General features: G+C 44.3%; 2 protein-coding genes across 2 annotated transcripts; both read right to left on the reverse strand.

Moving 5' to 3' along the window:
* Nucleotides 1–567: 567 nt before the first annotated feature.
* On the reverse strand, nucleotides 568–6,051 carry LOC310771070 (SAM and SH3 domain-containing protein 1-like). Its single transcript, XM_083663748.1, has 4 exons — nucleotides 5,949–6,051; nucleotides 5,157–5,251; nucleotides 2,403–2,534; nucleotides 568–1,440 (listed from the first exon to the last, which is right to left on the reverse strand). The coding sequence occupies exons 1-4, from the start codon at nucleotides 5,983–5,985 to the stop codon at nucleotides 1,180–1,182; spliced, it is 525 nt and encodes a 174-aa protein (XP_083519874.1). The 5' UTR covers nucleotides 5,986–6,051; the 3' UTR covers nucleotides 568–1,179.
* Nucleotides 6,052–6,608: 557 nt separating this feature from the next.
* LOC310771069 (tapasin-like) lies at nucleotides 6,609–9,267 on the reverse strand (the record flags this gene model as incomplete). Its single annotated transcript, XM_083663747.1, has 4 exons — nucleotides 9,103–9,267; nucleotides 7,886–8,129; nucleotides 6,975–7,304; nucleotides 6,609–6,688 (listed from the first exon to the last, which is right to left on the reverse strand). Exons 2-4 carry the CDS (start codon nucleotides 8,103–8,105, stop codon nucleotides 6,609–6,611), a joined length of 630 nt encoding a protein of 209 aa, XP_083519873.1. The 5' UTR covers nucleotides 8,106–8,129; nucleotides 9,103–9,267.
* Between the last annotated feature and the right edge of the window lie 507 nt (nucleotides 9,268–9,774).

Raw genomic sequence — 9,774 nt, forward strand, 5'->3', positions numbered from 1 at the left:
TTTTATTTTATTTCTTTTAGTCCCTACCCCTCTCCCTCAAGAGGCTTGCCTTTTGTCAGGTCGCCATTGTAAATAAGAATTTGTTCTTAATGACTTGCCTGGTTAAATAAAGGTTAAATAAAAATAAAAATAAAAAAGGACAGCTGTCTCTAGAAATGACTGAGAATTGGCCTCAAAATAAGGCTGTAACATTCAAAAGGCAAAAACCCACACAGTACACGTAACATATAAAAACCAGTTTGAAATTAGGATATGTGGTACGGTATAATACAGAAACATGATACAAAATAAGCCATTTCAAATCTCAAAACAACCAGTTATTAAAGGCCGGCTTTACCGTGGGGAATATGAATATATATTAATTCTTAAAAAATCTTAAATTTCGAATCCGTTGAAATTTTTGAAATTGCTTGTTCACAGCAATTTCAAAAATTTCAACGGATTCGAAATTTAAGATTTTTTAAGAATTAATATATATTCATATTCCCCACGGTAAAGCCGGCCTTTAATCGTTTTCTTTAATTGTTTAGTTGATTAAAAGTCCAAACATTGACTGAGTTCTTTAACTGTAACAACTTTGAATGTATTAGTGGTAATGAAACCTGTGAATGATAAAGAAATCGCTTTGGCCAAGCTACATCCTTAAGAGATCCTCGGGTAGTTTCGTCTCAGCAAGAAATGAAGATGAAGCACTTTTTGAAACGCGGGGAAACACTCATAAACAGTCTTCCTTTATTAAAAAAAAAAAAAAAAACTTCCATCCTAGAAAAGAGTGCACTATCTTCCTTAAAGGCAGATCCAAGTCTTGTTTTTTAAGACCTTCGGGATGTTCTTAGAATGGAAGCCATCCCACAGACTGAGTCTAGAGTCTGGGTTAAAAGGCATCTGATATCTGGTCTTGGCTTGCAGGGACAAACTCCCCCATGCCGTAAACATTTGAGAAAAAGGAGAGAGAGAGAGGGGGTAGCCCATTACAAGTCTCAAGTGTGATGTCGGTTTGTCTAGCGTCCAATCACAAGTCTTGACAGGTACAAGATAGGAAGTAGTGCTGCGGCCACTTGTGTGGTCCTTCAGTCCTGGGGCCAGTTTGCCGTTGACCATGTGTTGACTGTGTTTAAATGTACTGACCACTGAGCTGAAACCTGTCTCCATTCACCCAATCTGATTCCACCTGCATGGTTATGACTGGCCCTCTCTGTGTGCAGTGACCAGTTGTGCCTCGCTGACCAGCCGGTGGGCGTGTCTCTGGTCCTGAACGCCCGCTTTCAACACGCTGCTCTCCGTCAACAAGGCCGCGCGGCCCAGCGAGTCCACGCCCGCCGCCGCCAGGGGTGCGGCGTACATGGGCAGGCCAATGGAGACGAGCCAGTCGGACACGGTGCTGATGTTACCCGAGGACAGAGGCTTCCGGCACATCTCCATCAACCCTCCAGACGGGATCTGAGGAACAGGACGGAGGAAAGACCATATTATGTCCCCTTGCTGATGATGTCATGATGATATGGCTGGCGGCCATAGTGGAGGTACTCATACAACACAACTCAGAGCTGCAAACTCTCACTCAAATGAGCCTCTTCTCACTCTCACACCACACCTCCTATTTCTCACTCCAAAGTTCTCTTTTGGGTCCCAGGATCAAAACGTTTGGGAACCCCGGCCCGTATAGCCTACAGGCTTGAACGTTTCTTTCTTGACTTAATCCAAGAGATTAGGTGGTGTAGAAATGCCAAGTTCCAAGTTTTATCCCTAATTTTAAAACATAGCAGGACGCCAATGCTTGTTCATATTTTATTGTATACATTTTCAACCATCATTTTCTCTGGTTCTGGGTCTATAAGATGATAATTTATTCAGATCTATTTGGATAGACCTGAGAGACTAAAGTGGGGAGTGCCGGATGATGGGAGCGACTTGAGGAGCATAGATCTTTCTTCTTCCAAGTTTGCAGACAAATGTGTAATATCTGGAGTATATCAAAAATGCTACCAAACAAACACACATCAAGGATGCTAACTCCTGAAGAGTGAAGAAGGTGACAGATCAGGGCAGAAACAAAACCACTCAGAAATCATTCGCTAAAGAGCCTTATTTTGGGATCAAAAGGGCCACAGAGAGGTTGAGTAGGTCTATTTACCATGAATAGTGCTAATTTTAATATGAACAAAAACACGCGTTGCCGTCCCCATCATTGTTACGCCTATATATAACTCGGCATTCTCCACTGGACCTCCATGTTGGCGCCAGCGGTGGTTGCTAGGAGATTTGTGACACAACCGCAAAGCCTCTCTTTCCCAGCCTGCATTGATGTTTTATGGGAAAGCCTCATTAAGCTCATAAAAGTCTGGCTCTATGATTTTATAATTATCACCGTTCATACAGAAGAAGTAGCTGTGTTCATTTACAGCCATGCGGTGTTGTTTGCGGAGCTCCTTGACGCAGAGCTGGTCCATGGTGGAGGCCACGTCCTTGACGGGCTGCACCAGGTCCTCAGAGTATCGCTGCACCAGAGGCTGGGGGATCCCACAGCAGCCATGCTGGAGGACGGGACGGATGGAGAGAAGAGAGAAAGAGTGATACATTGGACATGACTACAGTACACAGAAAGACCAGTACAGTTGCATAAAATAAAACTAGTAAAAAAACTGGATATATCCACATTAACTCATTGAGTGCCAGCCACTTTTGGAGAACGGAAGCTCCCAGTGCCAGTTTCAGAGCGTTTTCAGTGATTTCTCGAGGCCCACAGAATATTGTGTGATATTACTATGTAAACACCAAACACGCACAAAGAACGAGGAGACCCTGTTCTATCATCTGCAAAAAAAAGTTTATTGATACCATTTTCCGTTCTTTAGTTATGAGCCGGAGAAGATAGGCTGTTTTGAGCAAAAAGACAGTTTTCAAATTATAAGCTGAGATATTCAGCCTTTTGTGAAATGCAGCATTTCAAGCACATTCACTGACTCTAGCTAATATTTTCATCTATATGGCTCTGGCTGCAGCATGCATCGGTTTCTCTTTGATCACGGCTTTCTCCTGCAGTTTTTCGGACCTTTCTGTAATCTGGAGAGCACTGTCGCCACCTAAGGGTTCTGTAAAATAGGTTAGACATATTCAATAGCTCCCATATTGTAAGAGGCGATGTAAGAGGCTTAGATCGACATCCCCCCGTCAAAAAACGCAATTGACGAACATGTTCATCCTTGGCACTCTACGTTACTAAACGAAATGACGAACATGTTCGTCCATAGCACTCAATGAGTTAAGGGAGATTGAGATCAAATGTCACAATATCAACACTGACTTTACCCATCCAAGACTATAAAGCCACAGACGATAACACAAAATGGATTCAAGACCCCCATTTAATATGGTCACAGAGTTAGTGGAGTCTGAATGAGGACCGCATGTTCCCGGCAACATGGATTGGGTTGATGTAAAGGAGCGTTTTGACTTTATATGCTCATTGTGGACAATATGAGGATGGAGAAGCTCTGATCTGGTTGTTTATGGGCGAATGAAGCAGACTAACGATGTCACATCACAGGGCAGGAGGAGCTGTGCTGGCTGGCTAATAAGCACAATCTCAAAGGGAGCCAGGGAGATATGAAGACGGTCATTAAAATGTCTGATTTAAGTGTAGGAGGTAGAATGAGAGGAAGGAAGAACGAAAGAAAGAAAGACCACATGTGCAACAAGTCAAAACATGATTAAAGACCTTGTGAGCAGTAAGAAGGAAAACGCTTGGCAGAAAACCCATGAACTAACTTTCTTTCTTTCTCTCTCTCTCCACTTCCCTTCCTCTCATTCTCTCTCTCTCTAGACACCTGGAGCGGAGGCGGCTCTCCAGCAAAGCCCGGTCAGGTCGGCCAAACTGGACCGGAGGTGTGAGGGATGATGGAGGAGAGGAGAGGAGGGAGGGAGAGCTGGCCATACAGCCCGGCAGCATCCTGTCTGAAGTAGTGTACACACTGCCAGGGCAGCAGGGCTCACAGGCAGCCAGCAGCCACACAGGTTGGATCAGATCTTTAGCGGTCGTCTATTTGACCTTTGGCAGTATCGACAAATTGGAGTAGTGTGAAGATTGCATTCATATTATTGGGTAAATGTTGCTACAGCGCGCAGTGTGCCGGTGGTGTCTGTGCCACTCCACTTCTGACTGTTAGGAATCCAGCAGAGCTGTGGTCTTGCACACTGTTTCACACCTCATCCCCTGATGCCCGTGTGTGTGTGTGTGTGTGTGTGTGTGTGTGTGTGTGTGTGTGTGTGTGTGTGTGTGTGTGGGGGGTTATCCTGGCAGTATCAGGGGGCACCACCATGTTAAAGGGGCCCAGCCTGGGGTCTGGCGAGTGGCAGAGTATTTTATAGGCCCGTCTGCCTTCAGTGACATTCAGCCCGTAAACTTAACAGTCTGAACCGCATCACAGTAATACTCAGCCCGCCGCTATCCCCCCTCATAGGCAGCTTCTTTATTATTTCATGCACACACACGCACACACACACACACACACACACACACACACACACACACACACACACACCTACACCTACACCTACACCTCAGCATCCTGGGACCGAGCGATGCAGGGTGAACCACATCCAACATTAATCTGGATGGATGGCCATGGGGCTAAAATAAATGTTGATGTGAAATTACATTCAATTATATGATTTTATGACACTTTACATTCAAAATCTAAAATAGGTCTTAGATTAAGCAGTAAACGCACATCTGAACAGACGTCTGTCTGCCTGATCTTGAATCCCCAACCCTGTAGTGCAGAGCCACAGCACCGTCCTTTGGTGAGTCAGCCCATTGAGAGGTTTTTCCCCACCGTCTAGTCTCGTATCTATACTAGACTGTATCTATACTATCGACCCCACCTCATATTTATTTTACATGATATTCATCCAAAAGCAGGGTTGTGCTTTACAGGGAGGAAAAATAACAATATGAGGAAATGTATGTATGAGGGAATACAAAGAAACACAAAACATTAAAAAGAAGAATAGAATAGAAATCAGATGAAACACAAACAATTGTCAAATATTGTGGGCCTACTCACCAGGCCAGGCCAGTGTTCACACCATTAGCCACTGACATCTTAATGGAGGACAGACCAGCTGCAAATAACAAGGCGAGTCACAACACTCACCTTTAAGAACAGGGTTTCCACGCTTCTGTGTGTTTTGTAGAGCCGTGCCACGCCCTCTTCATTGGCCACTGAAAGGACATTCTGAAGGCCCTTTGCTACAGACAGAGGAGAGGGAGTCAGTCAGTCAGACAGAACAACCCCCTGGCCTGATACTATATGATCATCTGCTCATGATCAGCTATATGTACCCATAAAGCCAAATGATCATTCCCAACTCAGAAATTTAGAAGCATGTCTGTTAGATATAAAAAAAACTGGATGGGTTCAAATTTTTTGTTATTAAATGCTTCTAAAACAGAGTTATTAGTTATTAGATCTACTAAACATGAGAAATTGTTCCAGAATTTTTGTGTAAATATTGATGGCTGTATTGTCCCTGAAAGTCCTACTGTTAAAAACCTCGGAGTGATTTTTGATTCTAATTTATCGTTCCAGTCTCATATAGCAGCTATTACCAAGACATCATTTTTTCATCTTCGTAATGTTGCCAAAATCCGCTCTATTTTATCTCTGCGCGACGCCGAAACTGTAATTCATGCATTAGTTTCCTCTAGACTAGACTTGATTACTGTAATGTCTTCTCTCTGGCCTCCCTAGTTGTGCTACGAGAAGTCTTCAGCTGGTACAGAATGCTGCAGCTAGAATATTGACTAAGACTAGAAAATGTAATCATATCACTCCCATTCTGGCCTCGCTTCACTGGTTACCAGTATATGCTAGAGCTGATGTTAAGGTTCTTCTTTTAACATATAAGGCTGGCTGTGCACCACCGTATTTATTAGAACTTCTTACACTTTATGTACCGGCACGCCCCCTCCGCTCTCTCCATGCTGGTCTTCTAGCCATTCCCGTGGTTAAGAAATCGGTTGGTTCGAGAGCCTTTGCCTACCGCGCCCCATCTGTGGAACAAACTTCCACTATATGTTAGGGAATCTAGTTCAGTTGACATTTTTAAATCAAGACTGAAAACACACCTTTTTTCTCTGCACTACGGCCTTCCCTAAAACTACGGTTGGGTTTGTCACATTTTAAAACACCCCTTTTATTTGGGATGTTTTTTTATGTGGCTGTTTTACTAGTTTTTATTCATTTATTTATTTTATTTGTATTCGAACACCCCATTTAACTTGTTGTTTTTTAATGTGGCCCTCACTTGTGTTTGTTTTGTTTGTAAACATCCTTTTAACATACATTTTTAGAGCATTGTTTGTTATACTTTGTCCTATGCTCTTTTTTAAGTGTAAAGTGTACTGGGACCATGCTTCATGGTGATTTTGCACTTTAAATAAAAATTGATTGATTGATTCGATTGATGTATAGTTTGATGTATGTATAGTTTAATGTATAGTTACCAGAGGAGAAAGCTCATCCGAATGGAGGCACTGTGTCACCCAGGTTTCAGGAGATGTGCTCGTCCTGCCGGGCACAGTGGTACCCCCTCCAGCAGATAGGTCAGAGAGTATCTGGAGCAGCAGAGAGGTCAGAGAGTATCTGGAGCAGCAGAGAGGTCAGAGAGTATCTGGAGCAGGGATCTGAGGTCGAAGGGAGCAGAAGATGAATTCATGCTCATCTAATGTTGGATAAGCAGCAGCAACATTCATCACCGCACAGCATAGCTATAAGCATGCATTCATCCCCATGTTTCTGAGATGACAGGTGGCTCTCTAGGTTAGAAAATGGTTAGATAGCAAGCTACAATCTGCAATGTTGTACACATGCATTTGGGTTTCTCGGAAAATAGGACCATCTGAGGAGCACCTGAATGCAACATTACTACCATTGACCATAACCCCCGAGCTCTCTGTGACCCTCTCTCACCTTGGATATTCAGAGTGATGTCTAGACTGCCGAGCAGCGGAGGCACCGACACAGAGCAGGCGTACGTCCCCTCATTTGAGATCTTGACGAGGGGCAGGGTGAAGGAGGCGTCCACCCCGGCCAGGCCCTTCAGCCTGACCCCGGTGCCCTGCGTCTGCCCCGACCGGCTGCTGTAGCTGAACAGCTTGGTCCTCTCCCCGCGATGCTGCCGGTACCACTCCACGTTGACGTTCGGCCCCCGGTGGTCGATGACAAACTGGCAGTGGAGCTTCTGTTGGGACTGTAGGCTCGCTCGCACCCATGGAGAAATGGTTTGTAGAACCATGGTGGCTGGAAAAGCACATGATGACACAGAAGCACACAGATACACTTTTAAACGAGGGTTATAACGGTTTGCCAATACATGCATTGGGAGATGCAACAGTGATTTCCAAAGTTGAAAAAGTGACTTGTCCAATGATCGCCGAGGGGGACTAATGATTAGCCAATCAGCATCAATAAACAGATTAGCCAATCAGCATCAATAAACAGCGCAAAGGGTGGGACTAACGCTGTTGTCAAGCTGTCGGACCAAACAACAATGGTGACTGCGATAGACGCTGCTATCAAGGCTGATCTAAATCGATTAAAAGTACCAATTACAAACGGCAGTCTGCTTTGAAGACATTTATTCAAAGGGGAAATGTTTGTTTTGTTCTCTCAACTGGATTATATTCAGGCAGATATGTTGGTCTCTAGTGGGGAGAGTTGCAGCAGCACATGCTAGCACATGCTTCCTCCGACACATGTGCAGTCGTCAGCCGCTTGTTTTCACCTGACAGCGAGGAGTTTCACCAGCAGGACATAGCGCGTCGGAGGATCACCTTATTCCACCCAGTTCCCCTCCCCCCCAAACAGGCACCCAGACCGACCGTCTCTGTCCCCGATGACGGGCTGGCTGAGGTAGTCCTCCTGCACGAGGGTGTGCCTGAGGAAGCTTGTGAGGGTGAACAGGCCCTGGCTGTGTCTGAGCGTGCAGGTGAACCACAGGTCGTAGTCCTGGGCCCCGTGGCCCGGCCAGCGCACCTGGATGCCCCTCGTGCTGAACCACCGCAGCTCACTCCAGCTGCTCTTCATCCACCCCCTCCACATACCCCCGCAGGTCCACCTTAGACACTGCAGGAGAGTAGAATAGAATAGAATAGAGAAAGTTGAGTAAATACAGTTGTTTGAAGGAGAGATGTATCAATGTAAACTAAAAATGCAGTAGATAATCCAAAGCAAATATTTAAATAAAAATACAACATTTTATTTCCTAATGATTTGAATTGTGTGGTTTTTATGCAAATAACCAATAGATGACAATAACAAAGTAAAAGGATAACATTTTGAATTTTGTACAGTTTACACTGACTTGAGGATGGGTGAAATTCTTTTTTCATACGGTTTCCGGGACAGTGGTGAAAAAAGTGAGTCTGGAACCTTGAATAAGGCTCTCACATTGTGTTACCCAAGCTTTTAACCAGCGCTGTTGTACTTTTGCATTTCTTTTGGTGAAAGTAATGCAAAAGTAATGTAATAAGTTTACTCTAATACACAGTGTAAAGAAACATTCATTTCAAATGAAAGTTACCATTACATTTTGAAAGTAACTTGCCCAACACATAATAGAATAGAATAGAATAGAATAGATCAGAGTTTTCAAAGTAGGATGCGGGCATCCCCAAGCAGTTTCAGGGGAGGCTCAGCGATTGGAAGTGAAAAGATATTAAATTAGTTATTACATTAATTATCAAACGGAGATCACATAGAATAGCTTAAATGTATGTGATTTGGTTAAAGATAGTTCAGAGATACCGTCATTTTGGGGGGAATTTTACTGTTTTTCCCTACATTTCCAGAGTCGGAAACAAATTAAATCTTGTTATGTATTTGGTGTAGTCTGATGAGTCTGACGTATGTCAAACACTAACAGCAATATCAGGCTGTATATGGGATAAAATGACATCATCATGAACATCCCATAGGCATCCAGGAATGGAGCGAGGGGGCACCTTTTTCCCAAGCTTTGTCTGGGGGGGATCACACAGTCACAGACTTTGAAAAGCCCTGGAATAGATAGTTGTCAGTGTCTAGCTCAAAGCCATACCCATGAGCAGGAAGGTGGTGATGCAGGGGTTAACAGGAGGGTCTCCTCTGTGGCCAAACTGCAGCACAGCGTCTCTGTGGATGAACTGGGTCTCCATGTGGCCTTCCTGGTTCAAAAACACCCGCTCATCAAAGAACACACTGGGCAGCCAGGACGTCTGAGACAGACACAGCTAGCAGTGCTAGCTAGCACGAGTAGACGAGGGTCTTTAAGATTAAACAACACATGCTTATTCATTGGTAGAAACCCGTTCCTGCTGCTTAACGGCCATACAGAACAGCTTCCATGACAGCCTGGACAACTTTCACTTTCATTTCCTGAGGAACCAGACCGCGCAACCCGATTGGCTGTCATGTTTCTCTGCTGTTGTCCCATTGGCCAAGCGGGTGTTTTTTCAGACCAAAATGGCGGCAGAGCTGTTTCCAAAAAAAGTAGCGTATCTACTCTTGCCTTCAACACTCTTTGCTCCAGCTAAGTTGCGTTCAAGTGCTGCTAGGAATGTTCGAGACATGACCATCAAACCTGGAAAACAAAACGTTCTGCAACTTAACATTCTAAATGAACGATTTACATCGACAAAAATTCTTCCATTTTGCTTAATTTCCACAATATGGTTGTTGTTTTACATCCCTGCACTACACCACTTCAATCAATATTTGCAGTACGCCCGGA

The sequence above is a fragment of the Poromitra crassiceps genome (genome assembly GCF_964638095.1).
Source record: "Poromitra crassiceps genome assembly, contig: HAP1_SCAFFOLD_336, whole genome shotgun sequence".
In the NCBI taxonomy this organism is placed as follows: Eukaryota; Metazoa; Chordata; class Actinopteri; order Beryciformes; family Melamphaidae; genus Poromitra; species Poromitra crassiceps.

Bases quoted from the DNA above. Each gene is read 5' to 3' on its own strand.
- LOC310771070 (XM_083663748.1), bottom strand. From the start codon at position 5,985: ATGGAGAGAGCGGAGGGGGCGTGCCGGTACATAAAGT. The intron at 2,535-5,156 runs GTGAGTGTTGTG...CCCGTCCTCCAG, and splicing joins TGGAAACCCTGTTCTTAAAG to CATGGCTGCTGTGGGATCCC. The intron at 1,441-2,402 runs GTAAATGAACAC...CCTGTTCCTCAG, and splicing joins GCAAACAACACCGCATGGCT to ATCCCGTCTGGAGGGTTGAT.